Below are 18,004 nucleotides of genomic sequence, written 5' to 3' on the forward strand. Positions count from 1 at the left end.
TCATTTACTAAAGTACAAAAGTAAAACAATTACTCCACACTAAGTAAAGAATTTATTTTAAACAATACTGGTTATGGCAAAAAAACATGTTCAGTAATAATAATATAAAATAAGCGTCAAAGATCACTGTTGGTAAAGGTGGAGGTGATTTTAACCACTATAGGTGCAACAATAACAATACATCATTATTTATTGGTACAATGATATCATTTTTTTATATTAAAACCACTAGATGGAAATAATGTGTTGGTTGATCGGTGTACAGTACATTTGGTTGGTTTTGGTATTTATGTTGTTGCTGACTGGTGTATAGACTGGATGTAGATCAATATTCAATCCAAGATTGTTACACAGACAGCAGTGATAAAATTAAACAGGCAGAAAAGAGTTGTTGTAGTTAATGTGACATTAATATTTATATTTATTACACAAGACTTCTGTAAAGTTGTGGTAGCCTAAGTCAGATTTGCTTAAAAGTATGATTGCTGTTACTAAACAAACTGTGATATATAAGTGATTTATATCTCATTATCTTTCTCTCATAAAATGTTTGTGTATATGAGAAAATGACCAAATTAAAGAGGTGAAAATTACATTTCTAAAATTAACACTGAAGTTTATCATTTTTATGGCGAATACGGGATTTTCTTTATTCTCATGACTCCGGTGATTTATTCTGCAATTTACATTAAACTGCAGTTTTCTTTTCCAAGAGAGCAGGTAATTCTTAAAGCAGAAGTTAATGCTTTTAGTTAAGCAAAAGAAGAAGGGTGGTACTGAGGGGCTTCATCTGCATTTATGAGATAATACACACTGCAATTTTAAAGAAATCATGTGATCATTAAAGCAAAAGTGAAAGTCTTTCACTAAGCAGAGTATAAGCATCACGGAAGGGCTTAACTGGAGTATACACAGAGACGCGGTTTTCTGTCTCCGGTAACAGGACAAATACTTTCAACACAGATGGTGAAAAAGTAAAAGAAACCTCTTCATCAATGGTGAGTTGTTCTCTTCCTCTTTTTTTGTCAGTGATTGTCCCGGTTTGTACTTGATGGAAATTACCTGAAAAACAAACAACACTGCTTCCTTCTCAAGAACTGCCTGTGTAATCTGATGCTGCAGAGCATTTCGCAGTGTGAAATATTAGGAACTTCACATCTTACAACCTAAAGCTAAGCCTGCCACGTGCTGAAGCAGGCAAAAAGAAAGAAATATACATATTTTAAATATTTTTTGGCTTGGCTCTTGACCGTCATGGTATTTGTCCATACTGCAGTCAAGCAGCTAGAACTGTTCCCCTATGTATTACACTTGGTACATGGAGCCTTATAGACTCTTTCTTTCGTTCTTTTCAGTTACAAACTGCTTGAATAATTTGGAGGCAGTAAAGGATCACTGAGAGTGTAGTCAGATGGAGGTAAACAGCAGGCTTATAAATTCACAAAATATATGAAACACTGTGATAAGCTCCTGTGTGAGATGATGGGTTGATTTAACACATCTGCAAATGTGTATTGTCCTCATTTATCAAGGGGTTCTGAGGATCCTCCATCAACACAATGCTCTGATTGCAAGGCTGACTGTCACCACTCGGATGCCAACAATGGAGGTTAGTTTTTCAGTCTAAGTAGCTTTATGTAAAATTATTATTATCATTTACATTTTTTCTATAGTTTTTTCCACAGCTCTTTGCCCTCATGTGAAGAAAACAGTCTATAATATCAAGAGTGAGTCAGTTCCTACACACTTGCAAACCCCTGCTGGTGAAGTGGGGAACTACATTGTGACTTGTTGCAGAGAAGGAGAAATTGTGCATCAGACAATGGACCTGAGGCCAGATGTTCAAAATTCTCTTCAGAATTCCGAAGAAACAAAGAGTGAAAATATGAAGACGTCTGCAAACACAAGTAAGTAAAAATATTCTAAGAAGTAAAGAAAATAATTTATTAAAACTATTTTCCCAGAAACAACATCCATTGACTTTGTGAAAGGTTACAAATCCATAATGTTAAATAGGAAGAGAATGGATGAACACACACATACATCAAACACACAAACAAATAGTTCCCTTAATTATTTATGTTAATTAGTCCCTTCAATTTCATAGAGCTGATTTCAAGTAAATTATTTTCTTGATGTGATCATTTCAGTACTTGGCAAAATGGGAAATCAGCCTGACTGCACCATAATATTATGTCAACCAAACAACTGAAAACCATCATAAAAGCCTGTTTTTTCAAAAGCTTCTACATTTAGTGCTTAGAGTTTAACTTATCCAGCTGTTACATAAAGCAGTTGCTCATTATCATTTTCCTTTTCTGTTATTTATTAATATTATAAATAGTATTATAAAAAGTATTTCTAAGTACCTGGGTTACAGCTACCATGTAGGTTTACAGGGATAGTATGCAAACTCCATACTACCAGTCCCACCAGTGGATGTAGGCCAGCTACATCCCCCATCGGTGTGTGAGTGATTATGAGGGTGAATGGGTGAATTAATGGGTGAATGAAGTATCAAGGTAGTAGAAGAACTCTCTACTGTATAAGTACAGATAATTTACACAGAATGGTGTAAATGGTTATGGTACTTTGACTATGCAATATCTTACATATGATTTACAAGTAGTTTAGGGTTTGTCAGAAATAACCCCTCACTCACTATATATTGCACTGTACAGCGTGATCACCATTTCTATAGTAGTGTCCAAATGTTGTGTATAAATCTATGCACTATATAGTAAACTTAAAGTATCCCACAATACATCAATAAATGTACCATAGTGTATATGGCATGTACACTTTTTGCTAACAATCCCACAATGCAATGTTCCAAATGTAGAGATGAGCAAATTACTGTTGTGCGGCTCAAACAGCTGTTAATGATGACGCATTATGAGAACCGTTAGTAAGTGTCCGAAATGTCGATTAACTGCTCACTGTTGAGTGAATGACTAAGTGTACATGATAGAGGGAATAGTAACTGAAAGAGTACGAGTTACAATGATTGGTCTATTATTTTTATTATTATTATTTATTCAACAGAATAATTAACAAACATATTCATATGTGCTGATGTGTTACATTATGTCATGAGATGATTTCAGTTTCTGTTAAATTTATTGATTTATGTCCCCGAGCATAAGAAAATCAGCTTAATACAATTACAAACTTTATCTCCTCTAGACAAAGACAACTAGGCCTTTTTTCTGAAGCCCTTAAAGAATTTACACAGTCATAAATGTTTAGAGTATTGGGAAAGTCATCAGACCCATAGCTCAGGCTGGACCCTAACTCCAAACAGAGAGAGAACTCAATTTCTCTCTCTGTTTTCACTGCTTGTCCCTGTTTCTGTGAATCCTAAATTCTCTCACAATAATTATGCTTTGAGACTATATTAGAGTAACAATTCTATCTCTGCAGTAATTAGATCCTTGAATGGGATCAGATCATTGAGTTTCAGTTTGTGGTGAACCGCAAAAGGGACATAATATAAGTGGGCAGTACTTTCTCTTCCTCTCTCATCTCCGTCACCTTTTCTCTCTTTCCTGCCAAACTTAAGCTGTGATGATGTTGTCTTTAGTACTGTACACATATTGTACTGTATCCATGATACTGTATCCAATCAGCTGGTTGTTTGATTGTTGGGTGACAGATGCTTATCAGTCAAACATTCGCCCAAACAATGATGGATGATTGACGGGTCATCTATTTTCAGCTTACCTTTCTATTTGATATCAAGCTACTTATCCGTTTTATGTCAGTAAGTATTATGTCAGTGTATGGGATTCACCTATGCTGCCTTCTCTTGTTCATTTGGCTTATGGTGCTGTGCTCAGCTCTTGTAACACTTGTAACATGATTGGCTCATTACTTTGTGACAGAATTTTCATTCAGTACAAAAACATTTCTCAATACAAAATTGCAAAGAATTTAAGTCTTTCACCATCTACACTACAAAATGTTGTAAAAGATTCAGGGACTCTGTGGCAGCGTCAGTGCAGGCCAAGAATGGCAACTGCTGCTCGTATGTGACCTTTGAGCCCCCAGGCAGCACTGCATGAGAAACTTTCATGTTATCATAATGACTATAGCCAAATGACCTTAGAAGAACTAGAAAAAGCTTTTGCCAATTAGCACAACTGCCACTACATCAAGAAATGAAACATGAACCTCTGTTATGCAGTAATTCAAACATGGCTAAATTCTGTGCTGATACCCTGTCGAATTCTCTGGGCCTGAGCTTATGTCCAGTGGACTGAAAAACATTGTGAACATGTTCTGTTCTGGCCTTGCAATGGCATTTTAATGGCACCAGAGCCATTATGTGCTTGACAGTTTATATGTCTCTTGCAGTACTCAGCTGCATATGCTGAAAATAAGAAATCCTAGTGTACCAGTGAGTATCATACAAACTTACTCTGCAAGTGTGATAAATACCATGAGTTCGCTTTGCATACAAATGGAAATAAGAATTGGGTAAATAAGGTTTAAATCTGGGCCCAGCCATGTCACTTTTTGAAGTGTTGCACCCAGTTTCTTTCACAGCGTTTTTCAGTCACATACCTGCTAGGGACAGGATGTTTGACAGGTCAGGCTGTAGCTTCAGTTCCTGTGGGAGAGAAAGTTGAGTGAGGTGAAACATTTATCTTGTTGTCGCTGATGCTTCTGCAGCAGCATCTACTGCTGAATTTCCAGAAATTACATCTATAGTTAATGTTAGAGTCACATTTAACAACAGATATTTGTGTGGACAACAGGATAACATCTGATGATCTGTAAAAAGAAGAAGGTGCAGTTGGATTTCCAGCTGATGTCATAAAAACCCTTTGTCTCCAGAGAAAACTATAGTCGTTAACAATGCCAAACACGAGTCAGTGTAAATATTTCCAGTTTTTTCTTTGGCCAATTTACCGGCTTCAGTAAGAGCTGTCAGCTCACCAGCTTGTGCAGACAAGTTAGAAGGTAGTTTATCACTAGAAATTACGTTTTGGGACAACTGCAAACCAACCTGACTTCTGCCAGTTTTGACATCTCAGGAATCAGAGCCATCAACCCATAACTCTATGTCAGCTTTTAGGATTAGCGTGTCAGTGAGACCAGATCTGGGAGTACAGAGGGTTTTCAGTACTTTAGTGCAGTTATGAGGATCTCCATGCTCCTCTGTGAGCAGAAGAATCGCAGGCTTCAACATATTAAATCTTTTCACAGTAATGTTGGGCTTTTCATGCCATATATCAGAATAGCTAAACCCATCATGTGATGCTAACACAGTTTTTTCTGCTGCAGCAACAGCTCTGAGACAGACAGGGAGACCTGCTACTACTGGATCCAGCTTTAATGATAAATAAGCAAGAGGCTGTAGTTTACAACCGTGAGATTGGCATAATACAGAAGTCATGTTCCTGGACTGCAAACTGAGTGAAAGACAGATTAGAATTAGGGAAACCTAATGTAGGAGCTACAGAAAGTATTGCCTTTCAGGAGCCAAAATGATTTCTTCATATGCAAAAGATATTTACCATGCACCACAGCAGGCAGGGAAGTTTCACGCAGAGAATAATTTGGGATCCACTTTCTCTAAATTGGTGTCACGCCAAGAAAAGTCATCATTGTTTTTTTAGTAATTGGCTTACGAATATTTTCAATTGCAGCAATTGATTTTCGTGACAATGTTTGTGTTAGGAAACTGCATTTTAAAAAGACTTACTTTATGGCCGGAAGAGCAGAGTCCAAACCTGGATTCACCTTATTGAACTCAGACAAGACAGGATACAGTGTTAGAACAATCTTTTGGTCTATATACTCTGGTTCTGTCTGTTTTGTCTCCATCTGTGTTTTCCCTTTAATCATTCTACTCTCCCTCACAACGCAGTCATCTGTCCACATAACAAATACCTTCCAGTCAGCTTGGAACAACTCATTTGTTTTGGACAAAGACTTGTGCTCTCCTCTTCTGTTTCCAGTTTAGTTGTCCAACCGCTGATTCCTTTTTAATAAAACCCCAATTCCCACTATTTATTCAATTGATTAAAACTGTCTTTATACTGGGTATTATACTACACATAGGGGCGGCTATAGCTCAGTTGGTAAAGGCAGTTGTCCACAGACCACAGGGTGAGTGGTTTGATCCCTGGCCCTGGCTATATGTCGAAGTGTCCCTGGGCAAGACACCGAACCCCTAACAGCCCATTCCCCTCCCCAGCTGTGCAGTGCAGAAATTGAGGAGGGTTGTGTAAGGAAGGGCATCCGGTGTAAAACCTGTGCCAAATCAACATGTGGACAATGATCCGCTGTTGTGACCCTGAACTCACTGGATAAGCTGAAAGGAGAGTAGTAGATACTACACTGCCATTTCGTCACATGTTGAGTTGGTTCAGTTGGTAGAGTGTGTCCAGGACAGGTGATTACTTCTCTTGTAGTACCCAGTACTGTTCTCTTGTAGGCAGTTCTCTGGTGCGACTATGCTATTGTCTTTCCACCTACCCAACACATTAGTGAGTTATATACAGCTCTCTTACCTAGTTCTGGTCAGCTTGTGTTTCTCCTTTGCTACTTTACCACTGTATTTTGGTCCATATCGGTATCCTCAGGAGAACAGCTTCTTGACCCATAGGGAGGAATCAGCTGTTACTGGTGGGCTATCAGTTAATTTACTTACATATAATGTTGTAAGATCAATAAAATAAGCAATTGCTTGAAAATAACAAGCATTTTTATATCTACAGAGACACGCATGCAGAGTTTTTTGGAGGATCTGGGGCTGGAGCAGAACTACACAGAGAAGCTGTCACTGAGCTCAATACTTCAGATTGATGAGAAGATCATCACCGATGAACCTGCCAGGTGTAATTCAGATCTTCCATGGTATTTTCTAAAGAAATTGATGATGGTTAATGTGACAGCTAGAAATGTGAAATGGACATCAGTATGTGAATCAAACTGTGATGTTACATCAGAGATCACAGAGTTAGATTTGGATGATCTGTTTGACTCTTCAAACTCAGGTGACATAAACCCCCTTGACCTAATCACTGCTCTGTTCCTGTGTTCTGATGGGTTTGTACAACAGGAAATGTCACTCAAAATGTCCATGTGTCAGTTTTCTGTCCCTCTGCTGCTTCCTAATTGTGACACACCACAGTGCACACTCATGCTCTGGGCCATGAGAGACATTGTTAAAAAGTACAGACCTCCGTCCCTCTCAGAGTCCAAGGGCTTTATGGAGGACAGAATAGTTCTGTCTGAACTTCCAATGATCTCTTTTGTGAGGCTGGGTGAGTGCTCTTTGTCTAAGTCAGAGATCCTCAACAAGCTACTGAGTAATTCTCAGCAGTACCATGACACATTTATTCACCGTAACATGGAATGTGGAGACAGTCCAAGAAGAATATCCAATGGACTGACTGAAATTACTTGGTACCTTCCTTGTGGAAACAAAAACATGGATGTTTTCAGTGAACCAGTAGCTGTAGCTAATCTTCGTGGAGACATTGCTTCATTTGAGACACAATACTCATTTTTGTGTCAGACATCTGCAGCAGTTTTTGTGTTTTTTGACAAGTTGGAATCTGAGTTCAAACTGCTTAACAACAAGGCACAAATCTTCCTAGTAGTTAACGGTGAAAGCAAACAGATTAATTTAGATGTCCTTAAAAAGGTAGCAACTAACTTGAGCTTGGATAAGAAAAACATCATTATTAAGACAAAGGATAAAAACAATGCAGATTTTGTCAAAAAATTGAAGGAAACAGTCAGTGATGTGGTTGAGAACACAAGGATGAAGATGGGAATAGAGCAGATGGCTGACATTGCTCATGAACTGGGAATCTTAGTTGATGAAAAGTCTACTGAGTGTCAGACTGCCAAGAATAATGCAGATAACATCACTGTAAAAATTCAAGACATCCTTAAATACAAAGAAGCTGAGCTTCCTCTGCAAGGTCAAATATGGAAGGAACTGACAAACCTGGAAAAAGAAGAATTTCGGCTTCGGAAAGTTGGCTCTCAAAATATTGAAACATACAAAGGTGATCTTAAGACACAAAAAGAAAAACTTCGGGACAAACAGAACTCTTATGACATGTCAGATGCAATGACGTGCTTCATAAATGCAATATCAAGTCCAGGAATAGAGAGGTGTTACTTCCTCAAATGGATGCGAATGAACCTCGATAACCTGTCTCGAGAAAAACTGTCTGGCCTCAGGGAGCAGTACAAGAAGAAGGGCAACAATTCTGAGAACAAAGAGGAGATTAAAGACATTGACCGACAACTCTCCAACAGCTCACTGGGGACTGAACACTTCTTCCGTGAAATGGGTCAAATCTACGAAGCTTCACTTTCCCTTCCAGAAACAAACCCATCACGTCAACAGCTGCAGCATCTGCCCAAACTCTGTGCAGGATTGATGCTTGATGGATTTCCCCTTGAGCTGGTAGACGGAGATGCCTCCAACATACCTCTCACATGGGTGAGTGACGTCCTCTCTCAGCTCAATGAGCTGGTGTCTCCTAAGAACAAGATACTGGTAGTCACAGTTCTTGGAGTTCAGAGCACAGGAAAGTCCACTCTCCTCAACACCATGTTTGGAGTGCAGTTTGCAGTCAGCAGTGGTCGATGCACTCGAGGTGCCTTCATGTTGCTCCTCAAAATCAATGACGACATTAAAAAAGTACTGAACTGTGACTTCGTGGTGATCATTGACACTGAGGGCTTAAAGTCACCAGAGCTTGCACAGCTGGATGATAGTCATGAGCACGACAATGAACTTGCAACACTTGTAGTGGGTTTGAGTGATATCACCATTATCAACATTGCAATGGAGAATTCAACAGAAATGAAGGACATCCTGCAGATAGTTGTTCACGCTTTTCTCAGGATGAAAGAGGTCGGCAAAAAGCATAAATGTCAGTTTGTTCACCAGAATGTGTCTGATGTTTCGGCCCATGAGAAGAACTTAAGAGACAGGAAACTGCTCCTGCAACAGCTAAATGAGATGACTCAGGCAGCAGCCAAGATGGAAAAGAAAGAGGATTACAAGAGCTTCACTGATGTGATGGAGTACAACCCAGACACTGGGAACTGGTACATTCCTGGACTCTGGAATGGAAACCCACCAATGGCACCAGTCAATGCAGGCTACAGTGAAGCTGTATATGAGCTCAAGAAAAACATCATTCAACTACTGGGAAATTGTGAGTCATCTGCTAATAATGTCATGGAGTTTACAGAGTGGATGAAAAGTCTGTGGAATGCAGTGAAGCATGAAAACTTCATCTTCAGCTTCAGAAACAGTCTAGTGGCTGATGCATACATGAGACTCTGCACAGAATTCAACAAATGGGAATGGGAATTCAAAAAAGACATGTACACCTGGGTTACACGTGCTGAAACAAGAATTTCAAATTTTGGTACAGTTGCTGCAAAATCTATCAAATCTGACATTGGAGAACTTCTGACATGTTTAAAAACTGAAGCTTCCACATTGCTGGCTGAATGGGAGACAAAGCTTCTCAAAAATCTGACAGATTATTTCAAGCAAACAGAAGGTCATGTGTATCTGGTTGAAGGATACAGAGAGGAATTCTCAAACAGTGCAAAGAGCATTCGACGAGAAATGGAGAACTCTGTGTTTAATCAGCTCACAGCAGCAGCAGAGATCAAACAGGGAATGAGAGAAGTTGAACAAATCAAGGAGAATCACACAAAAGAAATGGTAAAAGCAGTGTGTGCACTGATTGATGAATGTCGAAAGAAAAAAGTCCAGATGACAGAGGAAGAGCTGGACAAAGAATTTGATAAGATGTGGAATGAAACAGTGAGGAAACTGTCTGTTTCTAAACTGAAGCCCACAGATGTCTTCACCTGTGTGTCCCACTACCTGAGACAGAACCTTTCACATAAGGGGAGTCATGCATGTGAATTGCTGAGTAAAAAGAGTCTGAAAGCTTGTGGACTAAAGCCTTTCAAATATACAGCTGAAGGATTCTACAACCAAGCTAAACACAAAATCAGCAAGTTTTTTAACCTTCAAGATCACACAATGATGGTGCAAAAATTGGCTGACAGCATCTTAGATGCTTGTAAACAGTTTGTAACTGAAAAAATGGAAAGAAAAACCAACTACCATGACACCTACATCCAGGAGACCGTGCTTATGATTGATGAGAGGCTAGAAAACAATCAGGATCTTGGTACAGACATTAAGTTTGAAGTTTCTCTAAAACTGCACATCTGTGGATTTGCAGCAAGAAACTTTCAGCAAATGCATGAAGATTTCCTACAAGTGAATGATCCTTACACATGTTTGAGTCAGAACAAGGAGAAGTTTCGTGCTGATTTCAAAGATGTGTTTCATGAACGAGACCAGTGCCAGAAAAAGGCAGAAGAATTCACCAACCAATGCTTGAAGCCTGCAGTTGAAGACTTTATCAACTGTTCACTGGGTCCTGACATCATTGGAGAAATGCTGACACTGCAGCAGTTCAGCACAAGAATGTGGTTCCAGTATTCACTTCTACAGGATCTGCTTGCAAATGATACATTTGAAAACTATTTGAGTTCCATTTCTTCATATGAGGATTATGTAAAGAAACAAATACTTGACCAAATACTGAGTCACTTCTCAGATGGTTCTAAGATGTCAGAGTTTGAGGATCAGCATCTTCAGTCATGTATCAACAGCATAACTGATGCTATCAATGAGGCCAAATTAAAAAACAGTGATAACCTGAAGACATTTGTTGAAGATATCTGCAGAAAACTTGATGATAAACTGGTTATTTCCCAGGATGCTCTTGTTGCTTTCATGACCCTGAACAAGGCTGATCAGGAACAGTTTGCTCACTGGCTCACAGTGTCTGTGAAGGACATGGGACAAACTCTTAGAGAGGAGTTTAAAAAATCAAACATTGAATTGAAACTAAAACAACTTCGTGTGAAGCCTCAAAATGAGCTTTTCACCAAACTGATTGGATGTGGTAAACAGTGTCCATTCTGTAAATCACCCTGTGAAGCAGGAGGAGCAGCTCACACTGAGCACTGGGCTTCACTACATCGACCACAGGGTCTGGGTAGATACAGGTGGCATAAGTCAAGACAACTCGTTACTGACATATGTTCTTCCTCTGTGATCAGTGACACACGTTTCCGTTGCAGTGCTACAAAATATGAATGGCACCCATACAAGAAGTACAAAGAAATTTTCCCAGACTGGAAAATTCCTCCAGATCGGAGTCTTGAGGCATCAGACTACTGGAAATATGTGATGGCAAAGTTCAACAAGGACTTTGCAGAAGAATATGGAGCAGAACCTGCTGATATCCCTGAAGTTTGGGACAAGATCACAGAGACACAGGCAGCAAAGAGTCTCAGTGAGTCATTTAACATCAAGTGAGAAACTGTATGATCCAGAATCACAGTTGTACAAACCCTCTACATTGATTCAGAATCACCTGATTTAAGATATTCTCCCTTCACACAGACATTTAACCACTACAGCTTAAAGGGAAATCACAGTTAATATACAAGTAACCAATGTATAAGATACATTTTTATGTCGATATTTAGGATTGATATTTTCATTATAGAGCAGGTATATTTTAGTAGATTTTTTTTGTAGTCAGAAATATAAAATCTGTTTTTTTTTTTGTGTTTAGTAGCAAGTGTCAGATAATTAGTATTATTTTCTTGGTGATTACACAAGTTGCATTTGATATTGTCAAAAAGGCACAAATGCTAAAAAGCATGATATAAGATTTTTTTTTTTGGATTTAAAATGGTTGCTTTCAAAAATCAAATTTTTTATGTGTTACATTATTATTCAGTCTATATCAACATGTAAAATATACATGATAGAACAATGTTTTTCTCATAACTCATAATTGAGTCTAATACGTGTTGTTGCTAAGCTAGAATTTAGATTCTGTTTATTTCACCGAAGCATGGTGATAATTAAGTCTAAACAATGTTAACATTATAGATGATAACATTGTCATGAACCTTTTTTTTTTTTATCCTGAATTTAGAAAGACTTTTATTTCTGTAAACTATCTAATGCCAAATATTTACACGTAAAAAAAATTCTATATGTGGTATTGTCAGCATGTATACCGTAAAGTATTTACTGTTAACTCACTGATTAAAGAAACAAAATCCACAATGTGGCTATAAATGTGTTTAAAGTGGCCTAAATGAAAGTATAATAGCTGTATTCATTCTATAAATGTATTCAGTTCTTTGGTGTGAAAGCAGGCAAATAGTCCAACTTTGCATTGAGCCCAACCCTCTATTTAATGTGACTGTGTTTATGTCACTGCTTTTGTATATGTTCACATTTTGGATGTTACATGAGTCTTTCTATGCACCAGTCCTCTGATCCTCAACCTTTAAATAACCTCAGTGATGTTCATGTGTTCATCTCAGTTTACTTAAATGTCTTCAGTTTTCAAATGTACTGAAATAAGGATAAAGTGAAATTCAGCGCGAACTGTGTGAACCAAAGAGCTACACTGAGTCACTTGTGGTGACACAGATGAAATCACAGACAAATAAATACACTGAGGATTTATTATTAAAATTGTTATTAGCCCAGCAGATAAACGCATGTGTGTGTGTGGAGCCAGAACGACGCCGGCCCTGAGGACAGCAGGACGTCAGCTTACCTTCTGACTTGTCCCCAGTAACAGTACAACAGTTTTCATGGATTTCAATTTCCACTCCTCACATCAAGACTATGTCCCCTGTTCTTGCCAAAGAACATCACACTACATTCTGTTTCTCATCAGTTCTATCATCCAATCACGTTCTTTGCCCCACTATACTACTCACTTAACCTGTTTCCTGTAGTACAGACTATTCTACAGACTAAGTCTTAGTTAGTCTCTGGCACCATTCAGTTCACGTATATCGTGATTTTAATGTAATAATGACCTGACTCAACAGACGTGACAAAAGAGAGAAGTACGCAATGTAAAGGCCAAAATAAGAAGTTTATTGTAACAAAATCAAGGCTAGACAACTAAAAATATCATCAGTTCCATCAGTGATGAGCGTCTGCATGGATGAGTGAACATAAAGTAACATAATTAAACAAAACTACAACGCAAGGAAAGCTTGAGCGACAGACAGCAGGCCAGCCGGCAAGTCACTTGTTTCCAAGGGAGGCCAGGGTTTTATAGAGAATAGGACACTGGGCCCAGGTGTCCTCAACCACCGTAACTGGCTCCACCTCCAGTGTCCTGGATGTGATTTTTAGTTAAGAAACTTTATTTTTCCTTCTAATCGCCTGCGTCTTGTCTTGTTTTCCTTTCCATTCAACATGGAACATTGTCCCCACCTTTGTGATTTCATTACAAGGAGCAATGCAACCATCAGTCTGAACCAGAGTAAAAGTTTTCATAAACAGTTTGTTACCTTTTAAAAACATTTTTGGTATAAATATGCTCCAAAATCTTATTGTAAAGAGATACCGTTGAATCCTCCTGTGAAGTCAAATTCACAGAAAAAGAGATGTTGAGGGAGGCTGACCCTTCTAACCAATCAAATATTTAAAAAATCAGTTTTGCTGAATTTCTATTAATTGTAATTTGATAAGAATTAATGACAGATGACCACAGTGAAGCAGGGAGAGGGACGGTTGGGCAGAGCAGCGTAAATTAATTTCAAATCGCACGATAATGCCAATTAAAATTAAATGACCATTTTCACAGCCATTCTCTGATCTATCAACTTCCAACTGCTGGTATAATACTATGCAAGTCAAGTCAAGTGGCTTTTATTGTCATTTACATTTAGTCATTTAGCAGACACTTTTATCCAAAGCGACTTACAAGTGAGGTACAAGGCAGCAAAGATCTAAGTCAAGGAGAAAACATCAAAGCAAAGTCCTATCAGAAAAGTTCACAGTTCACGAGATGCAAGTGCAAGAGAGCAGAAAGGATTTTTTTTTTTTTTAAGAGATTTAAGTGCATAGGAAGACTATACACAGTAGTACACAGTAGAAACGAGATAACGTTCCTCCAAGAACCAAGGTGCTACAAAATAACACAAGCTATGTAATGTGCATCGAGTGCAACCTAGTGCAAACAGTGCAGACGAAAAACAGTATAGACAGACAGTGTAGACAGACAACACAAAGTAACACAGGACAGGACACAGAACCTAAGACAGTGCCGACCAGTAAACCTACTGTATACTATTTTACAGTACAGTACAGTCAAGTGTGCTAAGGGTGTAAAAAGAGCAGCATGTAAACAGTGCAATTGCATTGGAATGTGCAAAAAACAGCAGGTAAACAGTGTAGTGCGGTAAGTGTAGAATAATGAAACTAACTAAATAAATAAATAAGTGATGGTGGAATGAATTGATTGAAATACGTTTAAAAAAAAATAAATAAAATTTAAAAAATGTGTTTAATACACTTAGTCAGATAAGAATATTTATCTGAAACATGTGTCTGTTCAGTAAATATGTAGCTCAGTATAAAGATTGAATTGAAATCATTAATATCATCTGTGTAGCAGCAGGTCTAAAGTTTGAGACACTGACTGCAGATGAAGGGAACGATCTTTAGTCATAACTTGTTAATATCAGTTTTCATGATACGAAGCCACCTGAACATACTGAAGCACCTTCAATACCAACACTTTCTCTATTCCACTACTTTAATTATCACAATTATGGCAAAGCTGGACCCAAGTGAGGAGACTGACTAAACAAAACTTGTGTATCGGTAAAAATTCAATGATTATCAGAAAGCCTCCTAACAGGAGGGTACGAGAAAAAGGCAAATGGCAGGTAGTGAACGCTGAACAAAAGGCTAAACACAAACTATCAACTGGACTAAAACACCAGGGAAACTAACTTGAAGAAAACCGACAGATCTAATGTCGACAACCGGAGTGAAAAATAGTTACCAAAATAACACTAGTAAAAACGGCTGAGAAATAAAATAAAACACGGATGTGAAAGATAAACTACTAAACCAAAGGGAACACACTGGAAAAGACTAAGGAAACTAACAGAAACACACCAAGAGTTCTGTGTGTTGACAAGGGGAAAGAAGATGAGGATCTGGCAAAGAATGCTGGGGAAGGCTGGACCTAAATACTGACTGAGGGGAACAGGTGCAAACAATGAGGGATAACGAAAGGTAAAGCTGAAGAACAGGACTAGGATCGGGAAACAGCACACAGCTGATGCTGACAGGAATTAGTTTTGCAAGTATTTAGTCATGAATACTAACCCTGCTCTGTTGTGGGGTATTTAAACATGCTTCACATTCACAAAATATAAATAAATTAATTAATTGAATAAATCATATTTTGCATTTGATGTTACTTTACACTATTAATTCATAATAAAGGGAAAACATTTACTTTCCTTCACATTTATTTTCTTTATTTACAGCTGTAATTATTATACTGTTGAAGATTTTAAATTTAAAATACACTGGGCTTACAAAGAATGATGCATTTTATATCTGTAAAATTATCTCCATTATACATTACTGTATAATACATGTGTACCTTTACTTAGGATTTCGAGGTACGAGGAGCACGTGGGGGTATATGCATTGAAACAAATATTACTTACTGTATGTGTGAGTACTGAATAACTTTATAGAACATTGAAACATCTTCATGCACAGTTAAAACACACATATTTAAATACACACACACATAACCTCTCTGATCTGACCCAAAAATTCCTACCCAACAGGCCGAGCCTATTTATGTCGGCTACAAATTAAAAATAACAGCACATAAATGTCCAGTCCAGAATTAAAACACATGCAGCTACAAGTCTAAATCAACATCATATTCATTATTATCACAAGTCAGCACCAGGAAATAAATAAATACAAAGAGTCAGGTGGGGTAGCTAGAGAAGTGCACACACCCACACACTTGTGCAGTGCGATGAAAGCAGAGCTTGAAGTGAAGAAAGTTCCAGTATTCACTGTATATTGTCACTTTACTTCAGATACTTCAGGATGTCAATGTCACAGAGGGGAGTGGACCTTCGATGGGGCCATTCAGCCAGCTCCCACCCACTGTCCCGCTTCGGAGTCAGGCTGGAGCCTCATCAGGGGCTTCTCCGCCTGGGTTATATACTCAGTGGAACATTGGTGTTGCCTAGGACGTACCACTGAATCCATGGGGTTATTATAGAAAATAAAATCCTGCAGTGCAACTCTGACTTCAAAGCCAAGTTCAGGGATGTGAGTGGAAAAGTGGACAAGCTTGGGCCATTTTTGAGAGAACTGACCCCCGGCTGAGTCTGTGACTTTTTGGTAGCACATATTTGTGCAAAACGTTTTTCTCTGACTTAAATTTCAATAAGTCCAAGTACAGGTCCAGACTTACTGACGATCATCTTCAAGCCATACTGAGGGTCTCAACTGCTTCCTCCATCAAGGCAAATGTGGCTCAGCTACGTGAGAGGAAGCGCTGCCAGGTCTCTGGCAGCAAGAAGTAGGCAAGAGAAGCCATTTTCAGAAGAACCGTTCATGTTCATGTTCAGAAGAACCCATTGAAGTTAAAGAACTGCTAGTATTGATGTTTGAGAAGATTAGATTTTTTTTTAACAAAGCTTTTTTGTGGAATATGGTAAATGGTCTGCACTTATATAGCACTTTTCTACCTATTGGCACTCAAAGCGCTTTACACTGCTTCATATTCACCCATTCACACACACATTCATACACCAATGGGGGAGCTTCTATGCAGCTGGCCAACACTCACTGGGAGCAACTAAGTTGGGGTTCAGTGTCTTGCTCAAGGACACTTCGACATGTGATTGGAGGAGCCGGGGATTGAACCAGCAACTGTGAGATTGGTGGATAACTGCTCTACCTTCCTGCGCCACAGTCACACCTGATGCGCCTCAGCCTCACCCCTGGTCTAAACTAATGGATTGAGACCCCTGGTCTAAACTAATGCCAACAAGCATGTCTAAGCTGACAAAGTCGTGGTTATACTGTAGATTACACTTAATGTTACATTTAAGAAATACAAACTGTTCCTCCATTCATTTTAGGCTATGGATTTTCACTATAGCAAAAAAAAAAAAAAAAATGTGAGGCCTGTACCCAGATAACACAACCCATTTTCAGTTACATTCAGAGTCGTATTTCTAATAGTTATTCTAGTTCACTTGTTCAATTGTTTGCTAGTTTTATTTTACGCTGCCAAAATAGAGCCAAATCTCAGAGCGTCCAAAACTGCTGTGGCTGGATGCAGCTGGAGTAGTTGCCCTGGGTGTTTAATACTACTGTGACTGGATTAATACCGGAATCAGCAGATCACCGTGTCATGGCAAAAATGACCATATCTGTTCTTAGACACCTCAAGTGTTATTAGTAAATAAGCTTCAACATCCAGGACGTCTTTTAGGGTTTTATTATCTTGCAAGTGAGAAGTACATCCACAGAGTTTCAATTCTCTACCCCAGTTGACTAGGAGTGGTTCGATTCAAACAGATTATTCAATCGAGAATGGCAACTTGAGCTCAACAAAATAATTTAGGAACTTCTTTACAACTCACCCGGTATCCATGTTGACCAGTTTTAATTTTTAGTTCGTGAATCTGGCGGCAGTCACCATAGGAGCTGCTTTGTTCAGTTCTCCATCTCTACACTGATTCTTTCAGCGGAGGTTGAGACTGGAGTTTGTTTTCTTTTCCAGGGTGCATGCAAGCCACTGTTCACTCTGGCTCCTCCTGTGACACTTCGAAGTGCCAAATTGTCATGGCAAAAATGACAATATCTGGTCTTAGACACCCCAAGTGTAATTAGTAAAGAAGCTAAAATAGTATACAGTAGGTTTACTGGTCGGCACTGTCTTAGGTTCTGTGTCCTGTCCTGTGTTACTTTGTGTTGTCTGTCTACACTGTCTGTCTATACTGTTTTTCATCTGCACTGTTTGCACTAGGTTGCACTCGATGCACTTTATATAGCTTGTGTTGTTTTGTAGCACCTTGGTTCTTGGAGGAACGTTAT

At 38.6% G+C, this 18,004-nt stretch overlaps 1 protein-coding gene across 6 annotated transcripts; it reads left to right on the forward strand.

Annotated features, from left to right (window-relative positions):
- Positions 1–842: 842 nt before the first annotated feature.
- LOC137137505 (up-regulator of cell proliferation-like) lies at positions 843–13,284 on the forward strand. 6 transcript variants are annotated; one of them, XM_067523845.1, is made up of 6 exons: positions 843–998; positions 1,356–1,417; positions 1,533–1,609; positions 1,674–1,727; positions 1,798–1,907; positions 6,729–13,284. In XM_067523845.1, the coding sequence occupies exons 5-6, from the start codon at positions 1,823–1,825 to the stop codon at positions 11,396–11,398; spliced, it is 4,755 nt and encodes a 1,584-aa protein (XP_067379946.1). In that variant the 5' UTR covers positions 843–998; positions 1,356–1,417; positions 1,533–1,609; positions 1,674–1,727; positions 1,798–1,822; the 3' UTR covers positions 11,399–13,284. The 6 variants fall into 6 exon arrangements, with proteins under 6 accessions (XP_067379946.1, XP_067379945.1, XP_067379947.1 ...); XM_067523844.1 differs by having other exon boundaries at positions 1,686–1,907; XM_067523846.1 differs by lacking the exon at positions 1,674–1,727.
- The last annotated feature ends 4,720 nt before the right edge of the window (positions 13,285–18,004 follow it).

This window comes from Channa argus, chromosome 12 (assembly GCF_033026475.1).
Source record: "Channa argus isolate prfri chromosome 12, Channa argus male v1.0, whole genome shotgun sequence".
NCBI classification, from domain to species: Eukaryota; Metazoa; Chordata; class Actinopteri; order Anabantiformes; family Channidae; genus Channa; species Channa argus.

What these genes read in the sequence shown, in the direction of transcription:
- LOC137137505 (XM_067523845.1), top strand. Translation starts at nt 1,823, where the DNA reads ATGGACCTGAGGCCAGATGTTCAAAATTCTCTTCAGAATTCCGAAGAA. An exon ending in GAAGACGTCTGCAAACACAA is followed by an intron (nt 1,908 to 6,728) that starts GTAAGTAAAAAT and finishes TTATATCTACAG; the next exon opens with AGACACGCATGCAGAGTTTT.